Source organism: Ambystoma mexicanum, chromosome 4q (assembly GCF_040938575.1).
Source record: "Ambystoma mexicanum isolate Mex_15411 chromosome 4q, UKY_AmexF1_1, whole genome shotgun sequence".
In the NCBI taxonomy this organism is placed as follows: Eukaryota; Metazoa; Chordata; class Amphibia; order Caudata; family Ambystomatidae; genus Ambystoma; species Ambystoma mexicanum.
The window spans coordinates 984,686,104-984,709,758 of record NC_090928.1 but is presented as its reverse complement, the minus strand read 5'-3'; the positions used below and the strand labels follow the sequence as shown (position 1 = coordinate 984,709,758).

Sequence of the window (23,655 nt, the reverse complement as noted above, 5' to 3'; positions counted from 1 at the left end):
CTCACCCCTCAGCCATTCTATCTCACCCCACTCACCCACTTTACTTCAAACCTACCACATCCCACTCTACCACACCCCCACTCACCCTCACCAAACCACACCCATCCCACTGTACTACAACAGACTCAACCTCATCCCACTCAACTTCAACCCACAAACCCACTATCTTTCGACACACTTTCTCTCTTCACTCTACCCCAACCCACTCTCCCTCCACCCACAATGTTAATTTAATTTACAATAACCATGCCTTCATAATGCTCCACAGCCTCTGCCCTATAATAGTCAATGAAGACAATGGAAGACTTCAAGGAAGTCCTGTTCATGGACAAGACTACCTCCACCCGCGAAAGACTCTGGATGGCATTCAGGAGGAAAAGACACATTTCAATCAAACCCGTCATGAAGCATCTGATCAAATTTCATCTCTGGAGCAGCACCTCCCAGAAAGGCACTAGACTCCTTGATTTATTTTCAGGGAATAATGGACAAAGTCTTCTTTAAAGAGATCACAATTATGAAGGGGATGCTCCCCTATGAGAGGGAGAATTACCTAGAGGACACCTGCAAATTATCATTGTGTTTGATAATGACCCCAAGCAATCCTTTCTCTGCAGCTGCCTTTATGGTGGAACAGAGGCTTATTTGGGCTCAAAGTCCCCCATTACCTCTTAACCTAAATACAATTCCGTTGGCATGGGCACAAATTAAGAATTATCAACCGCATTAAGAAAAAGCTATTGTGGTCATGGAGTGCAATGGGGCCATGACTCATATTTAGATGCATTGTATTCCATATTCCGAATGCTCATACTGTTAAGTTACCCAGCCTTTTTGTTGCACTAGTGCCAAGTAAATACAGTACAATAATGAAATACTGTCACAAATGGCTCAAAGGCTCAAGAGCCATCTTTGTCTCTCATCTAGAAAGCACCAATCCCCCCTATCTTAGGCATCCATACTCCCCTGGCTAGTATATACAGGATATCAACACCTACTACTTAAGTTCTGGCTTAACCTAGAGGCAAAAATCTAAAGACCAAAAGTCATATCTTTCTAACCTCCTTCCGGGACATCCCTAGACTGACCCTACAATATCCAGTATTTACTTGACTAAAAGGGATAATGGGCTGTACCTTTCAGACACTCTGCCTGATTTGGCCTTCTTCCAATCACACTCACATACTCTTCTCCCTCTCACTTTCGGATGTTTACCTCTTACTTATCTCATCCTTCGAACTCCACCCACTGTTTCTTCTTCTACAACCTGTGTCTCCCCCCTCTTTCTCTCTAATGGCTCTTAATCCTTCTAAACCTTGCATCCAACCACTGTTACTACTCTTGCATCGACACTACTACCATCCCCACACTAGTACTCCACCCCACCTTCTACTCAGCTACCCTCCTTTCACTTACACAAACACTTCACATTTACTCTCACCACTCCTGCTAAACATGCTTGCCAGTCTTTCACATACACTCATGACGCAGCACCACTTGGACTCACTAAGCAATGCCTCACCTGCTCCAGAAAATCACCTCCTCACTCCACTCCAAACTCCTTCCTCCTGCTAGTCTCATTGTCTGCGGCCTCCTCAGACCTCACTTAAAAAACCCACAACTTCCTGCTTCCTGGAGTTTCTTGTAACCCCTCTACGTCTTCTGGTTGGCCTTGGATAAAAGTCTGATCTGTCCCGTACTTCCCCACCGAGAGGTGTTACATACAATAATGTTTTCATATAGTGCTTTAAGCAGTCTCCCTTTCCCATGAGGAGCCGCCGCGTGACAGTAATTGCGGTTCACATTGTACAGTGCCCAAGCTCATGTTACAAGAGGGGGAGTGGGGGGGTTATGGCGAGTCTCTATTTGTTGGGGTTTTACTTTATGCCCCTGGTGGTCTATGGGGCCAAATCAGTCTCATTATCGGGTGGTGTATGTCCATAACAGGCGGTAGGAGCTCTGGCTCCTCCTATTGCTTTCCTTAACCCAGGCCTTTCTGTACGCCACTTGGGTAGGGCTCATGACAGGTGAGCATGAACGCCGGTCCTGTTCCCACCATCACTTTCTCTCTGGCGGAGTCTTTAGATTTACGTGATTTTCTGATTGTTTTATTTCTTGCGAGTGGTCTTTTCCTGTGTCTTTCTCTGAAAACTAAAGAAAAAACTTCACCAGCACTTAGTTCTCAGGCTTGAGGTGATGCAAATTGGTGCTACACATATATAAACTGGCACTTGGGGTGGGGAAAAGAAATGGAACTCTCCCAACTGCCACCATCTTCTTCTGTAGTTAAACTGGCTCTTAATTCCCCTCTGGCAGGCCTCCCACACCAGGCTGTGAGGGTTTTCCATCCCCTCTTGACAACGTTAGGGTATTAACCTTGTCACAGTACATACAGTACTAGGAGTGTGCTCTACACTTTGCGGAAGCAAGAACACAATTGCAACACAGTATAGTAAAGTATTAAGTAAAATACAATGAGTGCCTATTCAGTGTAACTGCAGGAGGGGAAAGTGAAGTAACAGTTAATTGGCCAAGGTGAAGAGTTGACAGCTGCCACTAGTGTCATAGGCTAAGGAGAAGAGCAGTAGGTATGGTATGGATAATATATTTTCTGGCTAAACTAATTTCATTGGAGTACACCCCTCAGTGGAAGGTGTTGCTAAATACTAGGGACACCCCATCTGACGATCAATACAAAAGCTAGATGGATGTTCAGTATTATGCATGCACGCTCACTTTGTGTACTGGGCGGTCTGGAGTATATGCATTGGAGCAAGTTAATTGATAATGGGTTTATTTTGGAGACATTGCAATCAGTGTTGTTTGTGAGGACAATCACGAAATACACTGCCTCCATTATGGGGCACAATGCCCGAAATGTGTAGTTTAAAGCAAGAACAAACATTATTGTAAGAGATTGAGGAATTCAAATTGTTTATCTATTGTATATTTTATGTATCTGTTCTAAACTAGCACATATATAGTAGTGCAGCCAGATTAGAAAGAGGATGTCAATAATCTCCACTTGGATGATAAAGGGAACTGTGCTGGTGTATTGTATACTGAATCAAAAGGGATCATGTTTGTAACAGTAGCTACCATGTAACAGGATAAGAACATTGTTTGATTATGGCAATACCGGGTGATGTCAGGCACTCAGCGTCTGACATCACAGGATGTATTTAAATGCCATTTTCTAAAATGGTTGTCGCAATTAGCCACCAATAACACTGTGGTATTACACCACAAAGGTGCATGGGCCAAATTAGCCTGTATACAATGTAAGTGCAATATAGTCATACTTTACTTGATGTTTTTAGACCAGACGTTAGCAAGCCAGCCTGATTATAGAATCCTAGTATTTATACTGTGTAATCTTTACTTTTAGGGACCTTATAGCAGGGATTGAAACCCAATAAGGATTTCAATTCATGAGATGTACAGATTGAGGAGCAATTGAGATATTGTGTATAAATTCCAAGTTGTGTGTGCAGTGCATATCGCTTCACTGATTTGAAACCTGTAGTTAGGAAGGGCTGCATTATTATTGAGCCCCAGTATTTACATTTTTTTATCTTTACTTTTAGGAACCCCAACAAAGAGCTTTTTACTATTAGTTATGAGATGAGCAAGTTGAGGAACAACTGAAATCTTGTGTTGAATTATTGAGGTATGTGGGCAAATCACTACACATTAACTGTTGCGAGTAGGGGGTCACAATGGATTGTACACATTAGTCTAATATGGTTAGAGTTTGGAATGGAACATCGGGTTCCATTAATGTGGTACTTATTTTGTGTCTTTTTGGTTGCAAAGAGTTGCGATTTTGAGAGTCACCACATTGTGTGTGGGAGTTGATCTCAACCATTATATAGAGGAAGTGGTAACATATTTTTACCTATTCCTTATCTGTCTTAATTGATTTTCATTTTTTAAGGTTATATCACTACATTGGCTCACTGGTAGAGGGGACACCTGATTTGTGTTGGTGGTGGTCACAAGATGATTTGGTGCAGGTGCATTTTTTCGTTATCAGCAGTGCATGCTCGGGGTGGAAATCATAGTTCAATTGCCTATGGCATAAGGCTCCACCATGAACCCAGCCAAATCACCCCTATTATTCACTTCACCTAACCTGCATTCCACCTCAGTGTCCACTATAGCCTAATAATGTAACCAATGGCTAGTGCTCATGGCTTGCTGCCACAGCCAGTCTCCAAATCCATGGGGCATGGGCTTCGGCCTTGCCGCATTTCCCAATAAGCAAATCAGAGTACACATTTGCAATTGCCGAGGGCCAGGCCCACTACTCACACACCAAATGTATATCACTAGTTTTTCTACTTACATGCTTATACTTTGGAAAAATAAAACAAGACATATTTCCAAAAACATGCTTTTAGGTCCTTGCTAATGCTCGTTGCGCAAGTTTGTTGTAACCTAGTCCATCACTGCAGGATGTAACCGCAAGCAGAACATTTTTTCCCATTCAAACCTACCGCTTTGCCCATGCTGCATACCACAATGAGCAAATTACAGTACACATTTCTCCTTTCTGACGGCCAGACCCATTGCCCAGACACCAACGTTATATCACTGTTTTTTGCACTTACATGTTCGCACTTTCAAATAAATAAAATACAGGACATATTTGCAAAACCATGCTTTGAAGTTCTTGCTGACCCTCCTCCTGCATTTTTGATGTAATTCCATCGAGCATTAAAACCTGTACACTAAAGCAGCATTTCTTTTCCAAGTCAAATCCCAATATAGAAAAACATTACCACATAGCCGGTCCCTGGTGGCCATGCCTACTTTAACCCCATTGCTAGTCCCTCGTGGTCATTGCCAGTAGCCAGATTGCCCGGGTCATCAATAACCCGGACAATATGGCCACTGCCCATGGCCACAGGCTATACCTCAGTCACCAACGCTATATTACTTTTTTATGTACCTACATTATGACACTTGAAGTGTCGAAATGTATGTGCATAAAATAGTCATATAACTTACCATACACTTGACAAAATCCATTCGGACTTTGCACAAACATTCAGGGTTGGGTCTGTAATCGTTCTGAAACCTTTGCTGCAAATTCATCAAGTTATAAGCCAACTAAAAATGTTGAGATACCCCCCCATGACAAAATCCCACCAAACATTGCAAAAACATTCATATCTAGGTCTAAAGTTTTTTTGCGAACTTTTGTCCAGATTCGTCAAATGGCACCACATTTATAAGCCTTTAAAATATTTTGCCCCCCCCTAATTTTGTTCCCTCCTGGAAAAACAGCACCACACTTTGCAGAACCATTCAGAGACCGGTCTAGAATGATTTCCAACATTTCATGCAGTTTCATTGAGTGGCGGAAAAGTTATAAGCCACCCAAAAACTGATTTTCACCAACCCTGTAAAGCAGAAATAGGCATAGATGCCCCCGAACATCCCTGGACATCAGGACTGTTCCCGGACGTCGGAGTTGAAAAAGCATCTATTTTTTGTGATTTTTAAGGCCATATCCATCCCATCCTCATCACCCATCACCTCCCCAGAGATTGTTTCATTAGTTTGACAAGTGCAATGTTGTAATTTTAATGTTTTTACTGCACTGTCCACGGGTACAATCCGCTGCTCACGCATCAAACATGGTGGGCGTTTTCAAAAATCTGACGCACCACACATTTTTTACTGACTAATCAGCGGGCGCGTCCGATGTCTGCGGACATCATGTCGCCCTCTAGATGCCCATATGCGGACCGAACAGGGAAATGAGTCAGCGGATCGATCCCAGATATCACAATTTCTTTTAACCTACTTTTTGGCCTTTATAAAAAAGAAAATACGGAATGAATTAAACCAAATTTACAAAATGTACAAAAGCACGCTTTCGGGACCAAGCCGCTGCTCCTGCCGCAAATTTGGCTAAAATCTGTCCAGTGGTTTGGGCTTTTGGCGTTAGCAAAAAATGTTTTCCATTGTGTCTATGAGAAAAACCACAAACTTTGGGACCTAACCTATAACTTTGCACCCCCCGCCCCCTCTGCACGAAACCTCACCAAACTTTGCAGGTTCAATCTGCAGGGCCATATACTGTAAACTTTTGTGAGGATTCGTCCAGGGGGGAGAGGGACGAAGTTATAAGTCACCCAAAAAAGTGCTCTTCCTACGGGTTGAGTAACTTAACCATAACTAGAGGGTCATTACCACAGGCCCTGCAATACCCATATCTCACAAACAGAAGATGTAAGAAAAGTAAAAATGCACGTTTTAAATCTTCATTATAAAGTTAGTTTCCAAACTGCTTCTTAAAATTGGTAATGGAGAGTATGCTGTATTTGAGAGCAAATTTGTCACCCCTTCCAACCTCTGCACAGTCGTCAATTCCCTAGCAGACCACACATCCAAAATGTATCCCGACACAAAAAATCTAATGGAGGAATCTACAGAATGGTTATGTGAGCGTGCCATTTTAACACCAAAGAACAGCATGACTGCCGTAATCAATAATATACTTATTAGTTTTTTCAGGGGGAGACCAAATGGAGTACAAATCTGTAAAATCAGTGGTTCAAAGTGATGACGCAGTCCACAACCCTGTTGAGTTCTTGAACACTGCAAATCCTCCTGGTCTTCCTGAACACAAACTTCTTCTCAAAGTGGGAGCACTTGTGATATTATTGCGGTACCTCAAAGCAACTAAGCTCTGTAATGGCACCAGATTGCGAGTGAAAGCTCTCCATGGAAATGTGATTGTGATTCTGGCCAGGGGGAGTCCATGCTCATACCACAAACACCTCTTATACCTTCAGAATATTTGTTTGAATTCAAAAGACTTCAGTTCCTCTTAAAGGTTTGTTTCGCCATGACCATCAACAAATCTCACAGGCAGACTTTAAAGGTAGCAGGGATTGAACCAAGGGAAGACTGCTTCTGATTTGGCAATTTTTACGTGGCCTGTTCCAGAGTCAGCTCAACTAACCCTCTGGTAATCTTAGCACCTGAAGGGAGAACCACTAATGTAGTTTACAAAGACGTACGCAAATATTTTTTTTTGTAGGTTGCAGATGCCAAATAAGTAACTTATTTTTTTTGACTGTCTCATTGGCTGTTTGGAATTACAACACAAAAACATTTCTGGATGCACATCAATGGAACTATCTTTGTTTTGTAGCCAATATGCCCCGACTAACATCTGCAATAAACATTGCTTATTACGTTAAGACATCAACATGTAAATTATATTTCGTACAGTTTGAACAAAAAACTTCTGTCTCTTTTGAAGACAATTGTACCAAATCCCAAAATCCATACCAGCGAAGCCGCAGGCAACAGTTATTATGTAAATATATATTTTGGGATTTTTTTTTTTTACCAAAGAGTTACGGTTAAACCAACAAAAACTTAAAGTCGACAAACAGAAATAAAGTTAAGGTAACATAAAAAATATCAATACATTTTGCAAATAATATATTAAAATCAAATATAATTAAGTTAACTCACGCACAAACAAAAACATTAATATCATTAAACAATAAACACAAGTATATGCATACAAACAAGTAATTTTCGAACATGCATTATAAATTAAATGTACACCATTAATAAATCTTAAATCAAACCATAGCCTATTATAAAATACATAAATACATTATAATGTTATGTTAGGTTGATTTATACTGCAATTCACTGACATTTACATGGTCCGTAAGTGCTATTGTAATTAAAATCGTATTGTAATTGGTTATTTATAAAGCGCGCTTAATACCCAGAGGTTTCTACGGTCATGTGGGGTGGATCAGTTAGGTGAGGCGAGAAGGATAAAACACATGTTGTGCTCATCTCATTTTACTTTTTATGGGCAAAGACAATTTGGTTTTACTTTTCTTCACTTTGCACATTTTTACTGTAAATGTAACATTGATGCATTACCCATAAAAAAAGAGACATGTTATCATAGCACAAAATAATTATGTCATTGTAAGAGAGGTCCATTTATGTAATATTGTAAAGAAGGAAATATGCAACATTTGAACAAATATCTAAAAAGATATATATACATTTTGATTCACGTTTTTAAAATAAAATCTTGTATTAAGCCTTAAATAAGTTATATTTTTGTCAACAGAAGTTACATTTGTAGTTGGTACGCAAATAATGAAATGTTTCAAAAATGTTATGCTACTGTTATACATACTGTTGTGGTAAATAAACATGCATAATTAAAATATACAGAGCATTTGTAAAACAGTGTACCTTGAAATGATACTGAAGCACATTTAGCATTAATACGCTGGTAATTCAAATTTAAAATAATTTCACATAACTAATGTTATATATGCAGTAGGTGTGAAAAAATGTACATTACAATTATCAGGACACTTGTTAAATATGATGTGTACCAAATGGATCGTTACTGACCGTACACACCTGTTGAAGCTATAAAGCGTATGCCTGCTGTATATATTTCAGCACCACTATCCATGGCCTTCGGCCGTGCCCACTGTATATCTTTCGGCACCAAGGCCTTCGGCCATGCCTACTGTATTTTTCAGCCCTACTGTATATTATTTGGTGCCAAACACCATGACTCAACTTAACTATAGTTTAGGTAAAACCGGTCATCCATAGGACACGTGAAAATTCTAGTGTCTGGTAACATTTCACCCACAGAAGGGATCAGCATGACATTTTCCAAACGAAATGAGGAGGTGCAGAAAGTGAAAGTGCCTGGGTTGTCAGAGGATGTGGGAGTGGGTGGAGTAGCCGGCTCCTACAAGGAAGTAGAGCTGCAAGCATTGTACCCCATTGTTGTGCTGGCAGTGCTATTGGGTGCCAAAGGACACACCTCTTTTGTGGGTGGAGCAGGCAAAGAACAAGTTACTTACCCCTGTAACGTTCTTTCGACTGGAGGTTCTGCCCATGTATTCTGTATCTTCTGATATTTCAAACATCCAGTTTAGTTGCTTCGGAATTTTTTTTTCAGCAGAGGGCGCTGTATGTCAATGCTTGTCGACTCGATGTGCCTTGGAGGCCTCTCTCTCAATGTCGACATCACCAAAGGTATATATGGCACGCATGCAGCGTCCGTTGGCTTCAGTTCCGTTTTTACAAATACAGGATCTTTCCAATACTTGACAGTTACTCATCCGGAGAGGGCGCAGACTGCAATAGCAAAGGAAATTCTACTGCGCGGTAGGTTGGGAGGGTCGATAAGGAATACGTGGGAGTAACAGCCAGTCTAAAGAAGGTTACCAAGGGTAACTAACTTGTGTCCTCCCACGTATTCCCCATCTTATGATATTTCTAGTATTTCTAGAAGAGGTATTTTGAATTTTTATGACAATTTAGTACTTCTCATGGATCTGTGTGCACAGAATGCAACACTGCCTTACCAAATAAGCCTTGTTGGCCTGAAGAAGAGTCCAAACTGTAATGCTGGTTAAAGTATGTATGGAAAACCATGTGGCAGCCGTACAAATATCTTTTAGTGGTATTCCCCTCTACAATGCAGAGGAAGTCTCTATGCCTCTGGTCGAATGAGCCCGAAGGCCTTCTGGAGGATCTTTTCCCGCCACTTTGTAGCATTCAGATATTGTCAGTATTATCCGTCTGGATAATGTCCGTTTTGTAATAGCCATACCCAACTTGTGGCCTGAGTAGCCAACAAACAGTTGGTCATCTTGTCTTATTCTTGCCATTCTAGTAATATAGAAGCTTAGTGCACGTTTAGTATAGAAACTCAGTGCACGTTTAGGATCAAGCCTGTGTAGCCTCTCCTCTTCAGTCCCAGGGTGCGCAGAAGGGTAAAATTATGGTAATGTTATTTTCTGAGTCAGATGGAATTCAGATACAATTGTGGGTAAAAAGGTGGGTTTCACCTTAAAGCCCACTTTGTCCTTATAAAAAAAATTGTGTATGGAGGCTTGCAGGATAAAGCCTGAAGTTCACTCACCCTTCGGGCAGATGAAATGGCTACTAAGAAGATGGTTTTTAGGCAGCAGCCTCAAAGGACAGGAGTGTAAAGGCTCCAAAGCAGCACACATGAATTTCAACACCAAGTTGAGATCCCAAACCGGGACTTGAAGAGGGATCAGAGGGAAAACATTTGTCAATCCTTTTACGAACTGTATTATTAGATGGATTTTAAAGTAAGATACTTCCTCCGAAGTGCGCTTAAATATAGAAAGCGGCGCAAGATATCCTTTAATAGTACCAATCTGGAGCCCCAGATTAGCTAGGTGTAAAAAAATAAACCAACACCATAGGTGTATTACATGTAAATGGATCAACATTCTTATCTCTACACCAGCAGCAGAATTTATTCCAATGGCAGCGGTACAAAGACTTAGTTGCTGGCCTTCTTATCGAATGCAAAATCTCCATTACGTCATTCGGGAGGTCACAATCCGTGTATCTCAGCCTCTCAGAAACCATGCATGAAGGTGGAGTGTCTTTATCTCTGGATGGAGAACCCGACCCTCCGCTCTAGAGAGAAGGTCCTCTCTTTGTGGAAGACATACTGGAGGGCAGATGGACATGTCCAGAATGTCCTGGTACCACGTCCTCCTGGCCCAATCCGGAGCAATTAGGATCATGGATTTCCAGAACTTTCTCAACCTGCTGATGACTTGAGGAATGACAGGGACTGGAGGCAACGCATAGAGGAGTGGAAAGTCCCAGTCTGCCACAAACGTGGCTCCTAGATCTCCTCTTGGGGTAAATTCCCTGGATCAGAACAGTTCATACTTTTGGTTGACACTGGTCGTGAACAGATCCACTTGAGGGGTTCCCCTAAGGGTGAAGATCTCTTAAAGGACTTCCTGAGCTTGTTCCCCCTCGTGGGAGACTTTGCTCTGCCTGCTCAGAGCGTCCACCACCGTGTTCTCCACTTCGGTTATGTGAACTGCCGACAGAGAGATCCCTTCTTGGATTGCCCAGTACCACAGCTGCATTGCCTCTCTACACAGTGGTAGTGACCCTATACATCCACTTTTGTTGAGGTAGTACATGGCCACTATGTTGCCCGTTATTTATCAGGACATTCCTTCCCCGTACAGAGGGCAGAAAGGCCTTAAGCGCTTGTCTGATCGCCGTCAACTCTAGAAGGATGATGTGGAGTTTGGACTCCTATGGAGACCAAGGACTGCTGATTGTCAGATTATTGGTGGGGGCTCCCCACCCTGTGAGTGAGACATCCGTCTCTACTGTTATCTCCGGCCATGGTTGCCAAAAAGGTTCTCCTTTCAGAATGTTCTCCTGACAAGTCCACCATCAAAGGTCCTGTGAGACTCTGCTCAGAATCTGTAGGACGTCTGACATCCTTCCTGCGAATTGTGACCACTGAGTCCTGATAGCCTATTGGAGAGATCTCCTCATTCTCAGGCAAGCCTCTGGCACCCGAAAAATGCAGGATGCCATGAGGCCGAGCAACCTTAGAAAGTCGAAGGCCAGGAGACGATGGGCATTCTGGAATTTGGTGACCATCTGCAGAATGTCTTGAGCCCTCACCTCTGGTGGCGAGGTTTTTCCCAGGGATGCATCTAGGACTGGTCCAATTAATTGGAGCCTTTGAGATGGTATCATGTGAGACTTCTTGAAGTTGAGGGAGAAGCTCAGTCAGTGAAGGGAGTGGCAGGTGGAGCTGAGATGTTCCAGGGCCTGTTCGGGGGAACAGGCCCTGATCAGCCAATCGTCCAGGTAGGGGTAGACGTGAATCCCCTCTCTCCTGAGACTCGCTGCCACCAGCGCCATTAACTTGGTGAAAACCCTCGGGCGGAGGTGAGCCCAAATGGCAGAACCCGAAATTGATAATGAGAACTGCCAACGGCGAACCTCAGGTACTGTCTGTGCTTGTGATGGATTGGCACATGAAAGTAAGCATCCGGAAGGTCCAATGATAGCGTCCAGTCCTGAAGCTGGAGGGCCCGAATGATCTGAGAAAGGGTAACCATCTTGAACTTGTTCTTCCTGAGGAACTTGTTCAAGTTGCTTAAGTCCAAGATGGGTCTCAATCCTAAATCCTTTTTTGGAATTCGGAAGTATGGGGAGTACCAACCCTTGTTCCTCTCTGCTACAGGTACTGGTTATATAGCACCTTTCTCAAGAAGGGTTAATATTTTCTGCATAAGGAGCGGATCTGAAACATTGAAAGAGCTTTTTCACGGTGGTTGACTGAGTCTTTTTCACAAAGGGAAGGCAGTTACCCTGGGCTACTGTTTCCAAAGCCCATGCATCTGAAGTAATAGCCTGCTACTCTGTCAGATGTTGTGACAGTCTGCCTCCCACTGTAGTCTTGTGAATTAAGTCCTCAGAGAGGTTTTGGGGTGGCTGAACCAGTGGCTGAACCAGTGGCTGATGGCAAAGTAGCCACTGCTGAGGCGGTCTTAGCACCTCTTCCCTGTCCACCACAGGGGAATCTTCTTTGGCTTCTTTGAACTGACTGCCCTCTGCCTCTTCCAAATGAGATCGGGTTTCAGAGGTTTTGTCTCTTCGCAACCCGCAGAAGACAAAGATTGCAGAGTGATCTGCCTATGTCTAAAGCGGAGGAGACTGCCCTTCCCTCTAAAAATCCAGCCCCAGAACTTGTACATCAAGAGCCTGACAAACCTTCAGTAATTTCAAATGACACAGCTTCCATACTCTCGCAGTGTACCTTCACAGCTGATAACAGTGACATCCAGGATATCATGAAGCATGACCTTGCTCCTGTGGCTTTCGGAGCTATGGAAGGATCCAAGAATCACCCAGGTGACAACATAGATCAAAGTACACTTCTTAATACTACCCCGCAAGAGGGAGTCAGATATATCCCTCCTCAAACAGAACCACCTGACCATGCTTACTGGCCTGATCTTGTGGCCAGTATAGCCAAAGAATTACTTTTATGCGCAAGTCCTTTTGATTTCAATCTATTGGCGGATTCCCTCAAGAACTGGGTAGTGGACTTGCTCTTGTCAAGAGCGAATGTTGACGCTGTAATAAATTAATCCTGTAACCATAACGATGTGACTCAGGTAGTTAAATCGGATAAGGCCGCTCAATCCAGCCCATGTAAGGAGCAATGAAACCAGGCCACACAAACGATGAAACCCTGAATGATGAAACCCTGAAGTCGACACGGGCCATTATGACCCAAACCCCTAATGTGGATATTATTGCCCCGTTAGTGAAATTGTGTGTTCCCACTCTGGAACTGGCTCAGAAACCAGTTCAAGGAAAGATCAATTATTCCACAGTGATGAGTAGCAGTCTTAAACCAAGATCCTCATTGAATTTATGCTCAACAAAACATCTGATGCCCAAAATTGAGGACAAGAGGACTCATGACTTTGTGTGGGACCAGAGAAACGTTATCATCACAAACATTTCTAAGGTCAATGGTAAAGAACCCAAAGAAGCCTTGCGGTAAAAGGTCCTAGCCTGGCTCAGCAAAGAACTGGGCCGGGGGTGGTTAGACTTTTGGACTTGAAGATCGTCCGCAGGACTGACCTCAAAGACTGGTGTATGTTGTTGAATAATGATTGTGTCCTAGTGGGATGCGGCACTAGCACGTTACCTGCATTTTTAAGACAATGTTGATACCTGCCCAGAGGGTCTTCTAGTTGTAATTTAATACTTTGAGCTGTCTAAGTTATGTATAAGTTACCGTTATGCCTTCGTATTTTGGCTTAAGCATTGCTTATTTTTTTAAATTTTATTTTTGTTTCATTTTTTTGCATTTGTATTTTCTTGCTTTGTGTTAAGTTCTATTTGTGTGTTATAATTGTTCTGTGAGCGCCCCTAAGCCTTCGGGTACCGTGGCGCGCTATACAAATGATTAAACATAAGCATTAAACAGTGACAAAAGGACCTACACCTCCAGGGCGTATCTGTGGGACGATTTGGAGGCTGTCTAATCGAAGCACCAAGGGATTTGGCTGCTGCCTTTGAAGTTTGCAATTTCTCCAGACTTTCATCAGCCTTGCTACCGAAGAAATGAGTGCTGTCAAAGGGATTGTTGAGCAGTCTGGATTGTACGTCTGGAGCAAATCCTGACTTTCTCAACTAGGCAAACCTGTGCATAACTCTACTAGCCACCATTGCTCTGCTGACACCGTCAGCGAAGTCGAGACCAGTCTGGAGGGATTCACACATAGCGTCCTTTCCATCCTGGACTATGTTTAAAAACCTGTCTCCTTCTTCCCCTTCGGGGATATGGTCAGTCGCCATGGATTATACACTCCCAAAGGGTGTGAGCGAACCTAGCCACGTGCACATGGTATTTGCTGACTTCAGGGCTATGCTTCCAGTCGAAAAAACGTTCTTGGCTAGAGCGTCATAGCGCTGATCATCTCTATTAGGAGGGATAGTAGGGTAGGCATTTTGTCTACTGGTTGAGGTGGCAGCTTGCACCACCAGACTCTTGGGAGTTGGGGTTTTGATGAAGAATAGGGAATACTGCTTGACACCCTGTATTGGAGGTCAGTTTCTTGTTGACAGCCGGAGTTCAGGCGCGTCCCAATTGGCAGCAACACGCTTTTGCAAAGCTGCATGGAATGGAACAATTGGGTCTTTCTGAGGTCCCCTGTCCAGAATGACTGTCAAGTCATCCTGTTAAAAAACTGGACTTGGTCTAGCTCATCTCATATATTCAACTACCCTTGACATCAACTGCCTGTAGGTAACCTCTACATGATCAGATGGATCTCATCTGCCAAACTCTACCTCTGGTGAGGTGTCCAAACCACTGGCATCATGCAGGCACTCTTGAAGATCCCTTATTCTAGATTCTTCTGAAATTAGGGCTACAGGGACTGATGGCATAGCATATTGGAGGCCAAAACGTCTAGACTCATCTGATGATGGCTCTTTGTCCTCATAAATGGAGAAAAGAGACTTGAAAAAGTCAGCCCTAGGCAAAGGGGTATATGTTTTCTCCATAGTACCCGATGGGGTCATAATATTTGTTGACAAAGGTGCCAAAATTGTTGAAACTGTTGACGTCGAGATATGAGATGGCTGCGTCTACGACTTCAATGCCTGTAACATTGAGAAGCTCGAAGCCCAATGCGTCGATGGTCTTTAATGAGTTTTTGGCACTGATGGCGTCGATGGCACGTCTTTCTGTGCTGATGGCATCGATGAGTCTCTCGGCGCTGATGGCGTCGACGAGTCAGTCCTAAAAGGGACTTTTCCTCGACTGAAGGGATCCTTAGACCGCTCTCTAGGAGTTTTGCCTGCAGGGCCCAAAGGTGCATAGGTCTTATGCTTATTGGGTCATTTGACCGGAGCATGGCTTTTGGTTGTACTCCGGGGGTTCAAGGCCGCATTCTCGAGCACCTTCATAACTGTAAGCCTAAACACTGAGCTGGTGAGGCAGCTTTAGTTGGGCATACGACCCGCTCCAGAGAGGAACTCGAAGACAAAGATGGCAATCTATGGCGCCATTTCTTCAGATGTCAGGACGATGATGAATGGTGGGATCGCTTACTCATCCCAAGTTTGTCTTTTCGACAGAGTCGAAGGGGATTTATGGGTCCTACCTGCTACAAGTTTCTGATGACTTATTTGCCGAGCGTTTCCTGGCTGCGGCCGAGACCACGGCATCAGGCGAGGGTGGAGTCCTTAAGCAACTGGGAGCTTAATCTAGAACGCTGTACTTTTTCTCCATTCTTTCCCGCTTGGTCGGGGCCATATTTGGGTTTCTCATTAGAGCTAGGCCATCCTCCCAGATGTCGTCCAAGAAGGGAACGGGCATGATGGTCTTTGTCAACTTGTGCCGTTGGTACAGAAAGCCTTCTTTCTTAGTCTCTTCGGGAACCAACTGAAACAGTTCAGAGGCCATTGACATGGTAGAATGAAAGGATCCAACTTTGTCCAGTGGGGAGGCTCTATGGGGATCGTCCATGTGTGGTGTTTCTCCGTCAGCCGCGTTGAAACAATCGCCCTCATCGGTGCCCGTAGCTGTGTGTGGGGCTTGGGCTCTGAGTGGGGTCTTCTCTTGACGAGTTGGTGGTGAATGAGTCAGATGACGCTGAGGAGCAGTGCCCTTTTTGGACTTTCTCTTCTGCGGGGGTGAGATCAACCTCAGAGGATCTTGCTTCTCCCATGGAGGCGTAGGTCCCGGTGGCGGCGTCCTCTGCTGGATTTCAGTGACCAGGGTGTCCAGGGTCGTTAGAATGTCCAGCGGCACATCCCTAGGTCTAGGGGTGAAAGGATGTAAGGACACCCATGGATCGGATGTCACTTCCTCCGTGGACCCACTCTACTTCAGCACTGCCATAGTGGACATTGTTGGCCTCATCGACTATGTGCTCATCGCTGCTTTCTTTGACGGCGCCATCATTGACTCAGTTGACCTGGCATGCAGTGAGGTCTTTGTCAGCTTCAACATGTTCTCTCCGGTCTTGTCCCTCATTGTTTAACCGCAGACACACAGAGTCTGGATGAGGTTAGGGAATTTCTCTTTGAAGAGACCCCTTCATTGGTAGACTCACAGTGGAGGGCAACGGTGATGGCAATTGCCTTTTGGCCGACTCGGCACTTGCATCAGCGGCAAAGCTAGCGTTGCGGAGCATGGTCTTCTTTAGAACCGCCGCGAGCGGGGCGTCCTCCACCTCCTCCCCCAGGGAGTTCGCTCCTTAGACCGGCCGCTCCTAGATGAGCTTTGACCCTGCCCTGAGGCTGAGTCAGTGGCCTTGCTCGACTTGAGCCACGCTCACAGTCTGCTGTAGTTTTTTGGGGGGTTTCTTCGAAGAACTACGGCACACCTCGCATCCCTCCTCATAGTGGTCTGGATGCAGGCGATGGAAGCATTTATGATGCCAATGCTCCACGAAAACTCGAGCAGAGTTTGTAGATGCTCCAACTTTCCTTCTTCTCTTCAGTCATGCTGAAAGGCGCAAAAAGTAGGCTTCCCCCAATGGATAAAAGGCAGAGCACGAGAGCACACTCTGAGCGAGACAAAGCAGATGAGGAAACAGCAGTTCCAAGACGGCAGTTTAACAAGAGCAGGAAGACAGTGAAACAGAAGGGGATTGCAAGTAGGGAAGGTCCCTTGAACTTTTCTTCAAAAAAAAACATTTATTTCATGAGCCCTCAAGATTGGAAACCATAAGACGAGGAAAACAGGCAGATGAATCCTGCATTGTGTGTCTAAGATACCTGCGGCCCGCCCGCATCAAGAATCAAGGTGGGGAGAATTACCAGCCGGCGTGGCAATGTCCTTGGCTCGAACAACAAAGCAGCGTCCGTGAAATCAACACAGCTGGTGAGTTGAGGAGACTGATACAAGACCGGTCTTTGTTGAGCCAAGGTTGCAAGCAGCAACATTGTATGGCGAACGCTGGAATGAACATTGTTTGAAATACATGCGTTAAAAAAACTGCAACTAAAGTTCAACTGCAGTTGAGTGATTGAACTTTGAAACAAAGACACAATACCTTTGAAAGAGTGGTCCGGCACCATGTGGGATCTTAATCGAAGATCTCTGTAAGGTATCCATATGAAAAGTGAAAGAGTTGTAGAGAATAGTGAATCAAAGTGGTCCTGTGACGGGTAAAGCAAAGCTCCACACACAATCGAAAGTCTTTGATGTTCTTACAGTAAAGAACATTTGTGGCAAAATTGATAAAGATGGTCCGAGCCCGGCAGAGGGAGATCAACTGAAAAGCTTTGTGTTGAAGTGGGTCTGAGCCCAGCGGAGGGGGACCTTGGGTGAACAGAAAATCACCTGAGAATTTGTACGTGTGAAACCCTAAGGCGAAAGGAACTTTGTTGTTTGTCGTATTGCATCAGGCCCTCTGAAAAAAAGACTATGAATGGCAAAGAGACATTGGCACAGAAGACGAAGATGTTGAAGTTTTGAACTGCACCCTTCTACTTGAGAAGCCAGAGTCTGTGCTAAGCTTGAGAGTGCCGTCTTGTCCCGTGCGGAAAACATGGGGAAGGGAAGCCAACGGCTTGAATATCCTGACATATCATTTCTTGAACATTTCTCTTTTGCATAACATTGTTTCCCACACTATTTGTATTTAGAAGTAAGGATTGGCAATAGGTTTATTAGTATAGGCCCTCTGACATGACACCACTAGCACTGCGTTATTATTTGATGGTCATAGCTTGCTCCCATCTTTAGATTTAGGTTTAGAAGGGTGTTTTCCAAACCCAATTGAAGTTCAATAAACACCCTTGAACTGAGATCACTTGGGTCTGTCCTACTGTTTGATACAATGCCTTCCTTACATGGAGAACATGGGATTAAATGCCAGTAGTTCGGGAATCAATGCCAGACATGCAACAGTTGCTCATCTCATGACACATACATTAGAAATGTTTGTGGTGAACCATAGGAGGGTCACTATAAAAATGGATAAGCAAATAGATTTGTTAACTAGTGAATGGAGAGAGGTGAATTCTAGATATCATTGATTGGTATGAAAATGAGGATCTGAGCTTTAGAACACAGAAGAACTCAGTAGTTTGGACATTGTTACCAATTACAATCCCATTAACAATGGGGTGCAAAAAAACATATCAGATGTTCCTGTTGCACTTCTCTGGGAAAATCTTCAACAGCATCTCAACAGGCAATTTCAAAAGGTGCCCAGAACCTATAATTATACATTTTCCAGAAGAAGAGTAAAGCCAACAAAAAAGAATAGACTGATCAGTTCACATGTTACCTTTCCAGTAAGAAGCTCGAAAAGAACAGCACCAACACTCCACCAATCACAGGCTTCGGTCTCTTCAGTTATGGCTCCAATCTCTAAAATACAGAAAAAAACAGTTGTATACAAAGGTAATGAAAAATAATGTGCATCTTCAAAAACAGTACTATTTAAAAGGATGACAATTAAATTCAGTTACAAATTCAAAATTGTTCTGTAATATATCTAAAGAGTCATGTCCCGTAACCTGACCTTGATCATCTTGTATTAAAATGATTATGGCTAGGGATCCACTAATACAAGGCATACATCACTAGAACGTAGCGTCACTTGTGGATTAGTTCTAATGCACAATGTCCAACATGTTACTCCCTCAACCTTCTTTTTTGGTTGCGATCTCCGGGATCAGCAACCACACCAAAACCAACATTTCATTAACTGATAACTGGGTCTCTGGGACAGAATTGCTAAAACGAAACAGAAAGAAAAACAACTCAAGATCTCAGGTCTTGTTTTCCCAAGGCTTAAGCCTTTCCCTTAGGATTCAAACTTCTTGCCTAGTCTCTCACCCCTCTCAGGATCTGAGTCAGTATCCATTGTGGACTTCACACTGTTCTTATTACTGTCCGTTGCTGGTTTCTAGGGTTCCTGAACCTTTATTTTTAATGTCCCTCTTTTGGCTCTCTGATCTTGATCTTGGGCCCCTCCTCCTCTTTATCTAAAAAAACTCCCTGGCAGGTGTTTGTTCCTCCACCTGCCTGAAACCATTGCTTGGGCCGACAAGGCCCACTGGAACCTTCCTACTTTAGCTAGTTAACAGGGTTCCTTGCTGCCACTCCCATTTATATCTACTGTCTGTCTTCATCTTCACCACCACCACCTGATGTTCATTGTCCCCATTACGCCCGCCAATCGCCTCTGTATACCCCTCTCACTTGCAACCTCTTCTACAAACCTTTTTGAACCATTTCTGCAGTGGTTTCCAGTCCCACTACCACCATCTAGCGATTTACTTCCTTCCTGAGGTACCTCCACCACCTCCTGGTCTACTTAACCAACATCCTCCTGATAATCTTTTTTCTCTACCACTTCCTCTTGATATTCTCTCTCTCCTACTACATCCTTCTGATAGAAGCTGACAATCTCCTCCCAATGTTCTCTCACTCCCATTGCCTGCGCTGGATATTCTCTCTCTCTCTCTCCACCAAATGCCCTTCAACTTCCTCCTGATGTTTCCTTTCTCCTGCCACCTGCTCCTGATGCACTTCAGCTTTTGCCTTATGTTTTTCTTTTTTCCTTCCACCTCTTCCGAATGCACTTCACCAACCTAATCTTGAGGTTTCCCTTTTCCTACCACCACCATCTCAATCCTCGCTGGACTCCAGCCACTCCTCCAAACCCCTCTGTATGCTCTCATTGTTCACCACCACTTCCTAAATCTTGTCTACAGCCTAATTCCTCCAAACACACACACCCACTCTCTTAGCCTTATATGTGGTGGTAATCTCCCCTCTGGTCAGGCTCCCTGTGAGGCTTGTGGTAGGAGTGGTGAGGCGCTGTGATCAGTAATTCCATAGTAAGGCCTTTTGTCTTTAGGTTGATGGGATGGTCCGGCTTTTTATAGGACCAGTCTGAGATCTTGAAATGATTTCTGTGAGGCAGTGTGGGGTGTTCTCTTTTGTATACTCTTTTCACTGTTCAGGTCCACGAATGTGCAGATTGATGTACCCACGTAGCGAGTCATTTCTGAGTGCATGTGCAGTAGCAACAGGGCTCACAGGAAAATCACAGAGAAAATGTCTGTCTGTCATTGTAGTTTGAGAGCATTATGCTGTGGAGAAGAACAAGTTACTTACCATATCTGGTAACGTGGACATTACCTGTCATAGATGTGGAATATGTCGGAGGACACAACACCCTCGAAATTCAGGAATTCAGGTTGCTCCGTTGGGCCAAGTGAAGGCACCAGGCAGGACCCACAAAAGTTGTGCGTGTTCTTACACGGTTCTTACACGGTTCCTGCAGGTTTAGTAAATACATTTGCATCATCTTCTGTGGATGCAGCCACATAGTTTTAGAGCCTGGTGGGCGACTGATGATAGTTTTCCATGTATGCCTCCATGGGTGCCACAGGCGGCCTAAAGTACACACTGACTCTCAATGATTGTTCAAATGTTTTTATTAAAAGAACTGTAAAGGGTGTTTGCTATGGCCAATTCCCCTCTCTCCCTCTTCCTCCCTAACCCAGGTGTCCCTCAAGCACAGGATGTTCTCTAAAGATAAGTAACCCCTAGTGTTTAAGATTCTGCCTGGTGGTAATACCCTAAGGGCAAACGTAGTTTCTAGCTATCTCCACCGGGGACCAATGTATGTGGTCCCTAGTGCAGTATAGCGTAATGGTATGTGCCTTTCAGACATCCGGGCCCCAATAGGCCCTTCCCTTTCGCACCCTGGTAATCCTCGTCATGATATTCTATTTTGTCTTCCCCTTGCTACGCTAGTGGACTCTGCTTTCCATGCTGTTACTAACCCGGCCATACTACTGATACTACCCCTCCACACTATTGCACTCCATTTTCCACACTAGTACTGCCATTACACTCCCCTCTTCATGCTACTACACTACACCCATACCTTTTCCCACAGTCACTCTCCTTTCACTCTCAGTCACCTTCTCATGCACTGCATAGTCTCCCGCCATTCGCCCTACTCACACACCTTTCACACACTCAAATCTTTTTCACATCAACCAATATGTCACCTTGCACACTCATTGAGCAATCCTCCTCCATGCTCCTCTGCACTGCCCTTCCTATGCTTGGTCTCTTGTTCAACCTCCTCCCTTGATCTCACCGGAATAACCCACACCTTCCTGTTTACTGTGCCACTTTCTAACTTTGCCGTTCCCTCTCCATTGGCTCCCTCGCTCTCCTAGTTCCTGGGCCAACTACGGGCTTTCTTTTCCCCAGGGGCTGTGCTACAGGTGAGTAAACACATAAAAGGGGTCTTAATCCCCACCCCTTTCCCATATTCGAGTCTGACTTTAGGTACTGGCGGCATGCCACAACCACAGTCAATGGCCCTGTTCATGTTAAAGGGGCATACAATTAGAAAGATAATGAGGCCAAGAAGGACGGATTTCTTTGCATACTTCTTATTGCAACTAATGGTGTTTAAAGTGTGAGAATCCATTGTATCTGTTGTATATGTAAAAGTGAAGTCCAGCTTTGTGTTATTTTTTTTGTTGCTTCTTTATTGGGTTACCACCATCCAATTTAATTAGTCTTATGATTTTAAAACTGGACTAACACAGCACCAAATGTCAAAAAAGGGAGCTTTAGAGATGACTTGCCCTTAATAAAGAGAGATTACCAACCAACATTATAATATATGAATGGTCTTAGATTTTCCTTAAGGTGACCTCCACTTTACATACAATTATTTGCGTCCTCTAATAAATTCACAACTACTGTCTGCCCAATGGACTCTTCCAATGGTGTCCACTTCGGCAGTGCCCTACAGCAGCGAATCGCAAAAGAAAACTTGAAAGGCTGCAGCAACTGAAAAGTAATGGAAGCACTTTGCTCCTGACTCCAAGCTCTGGCTTCCTATTGCCAATCCCACTGACACACACTGACTGGGGCTATTTTATAGGTCTTTGGTACCACCTTGCTGCCTTTCTCTGGCTTAATGGGGCTCAGGTGTAGTAGCTTAGATAGGAAATGGATATTCGATTCAATCTCTGGCAATGGCTTGGCTGGGAAGGAGTCCTTATGAGGAATCTGGGATTGCCACATCCCTGCCAGTGTGTGATCCTTTATATGCCTGCAACCTGGCCCTGCTAATCAGTCTCTCTCTGAGGGAAGGCAACTCAGACGAGCAGGCTTGGTATGGCAATCTTGGGAGCTGAAGTTCTTTGGGCCTAGGTCGGAATTTTGTATTGGCTGAACCACAGCTTCAAAAACCACGTCCTCCAACTTGGAGTTCCTACCCTCCCAGCCCCCTTCCTATTTAGGTTGCTAGTTTAGGAACTAGCTGCAGGTCTCTCCACGGAGTATAACTCTGAGTTCTGAGGTCAGTCTTTGGACTGCCTAAGCCCTACCATCAGGTGGCGATTTCTCTGGATATCATAATCTGGTGCTGCCCTCGGGATGCACTCTCTTAGCCTATATGTTATTAACTGAGAGGGAAAGACTTGAGGACTGGTTTACTACCTCTTGGATTTCCTGCATAACTCAGATCCCTCTCCTTCACCTGGTAGATTCAAGAGAGGTTTCTGCACCTGTGTGATGGTCTCCAAGCATGCAGACACTGCCAGCTCCACTAGATGTATACTTCTAGATTCCCTCAAAGGGACTGTGTTACCAGCATAAGGGTTTAGAAAAAGGCTGGAAACTCCTATCACTGATGCCTGGATTGAGTTGAATTACTGGAATATGGAGCTCCCTGGTGTTATCTTGGAAGGCTCTTAAAGGGACAATAAGCCCCATGAGCTGTTCTATGGTTACCCGTGTGACTGTCCCATGCCAAAGAAGGCAGTGGGCACATTATGTCTCGGGGCGGAGCTGAAGCGCCTGCCCTACCAAATGTGACGTATCAAGTAACATTGTCACTGACTCTCTGGAGCAAATCTCTTATGTGGCCAGGGAAAGGCAGAAGCAACCTGACTCTGACCCTGGGGGGGGGTGCCTGTCTGCTGGAGGACTACATGGGCAAGACCAACTCCAGAGAGGTAGGAAACCCATTGAGCAAAATAACCTGGCTATCTTAATTCCACATAACACGCAAACACCTGTACAACATACCTGTATGGCTCATGGTAACACAGGAAGAAATCCCAGGTTTTTCCAACCAAATAACCTGTTTGCCTCCCCCCCATGTAAGTACTGAGACGAGGAAGAAAGAATGAGTAATGAAGATGACTTGAGCCGGTAAGCCAAAGCCATGCTCTAGTCTTTGGAAACTTTTCACGTATGCCGGGAAGCTTAAAACTACTAAAGCAGATAGC

The 23,655-nt window shown here is 44.2% G+C and overlaps 1 protein-coding gene across 4 annotated transcripts in view; it reads right to left on the bottom strand.

The window, feature by feature from the left end:
* Positions 1-23,655, bottom strand: part of RPS6KC1 (ribosomal protein S6 kinase C1) — a 1,976,431-nt gene that overhangs the window by 125,979 nt on the left and 1,826,797 nt on the right. For all 4 annotated transcript variants that reach the window (XM_069608548.1, XM_069608549.1, XM_069608552.1 and 1 more), the window contains one exon: positions 18,663-18,745. In XM_069608548.1, coding sequence (XP_069464649.1) covers positions 18,663-18,745 — 83 coding nt within the window. The remainder of the gene's footprint in view (positions 1-18,662; positions 18,746-23,655) is intronic.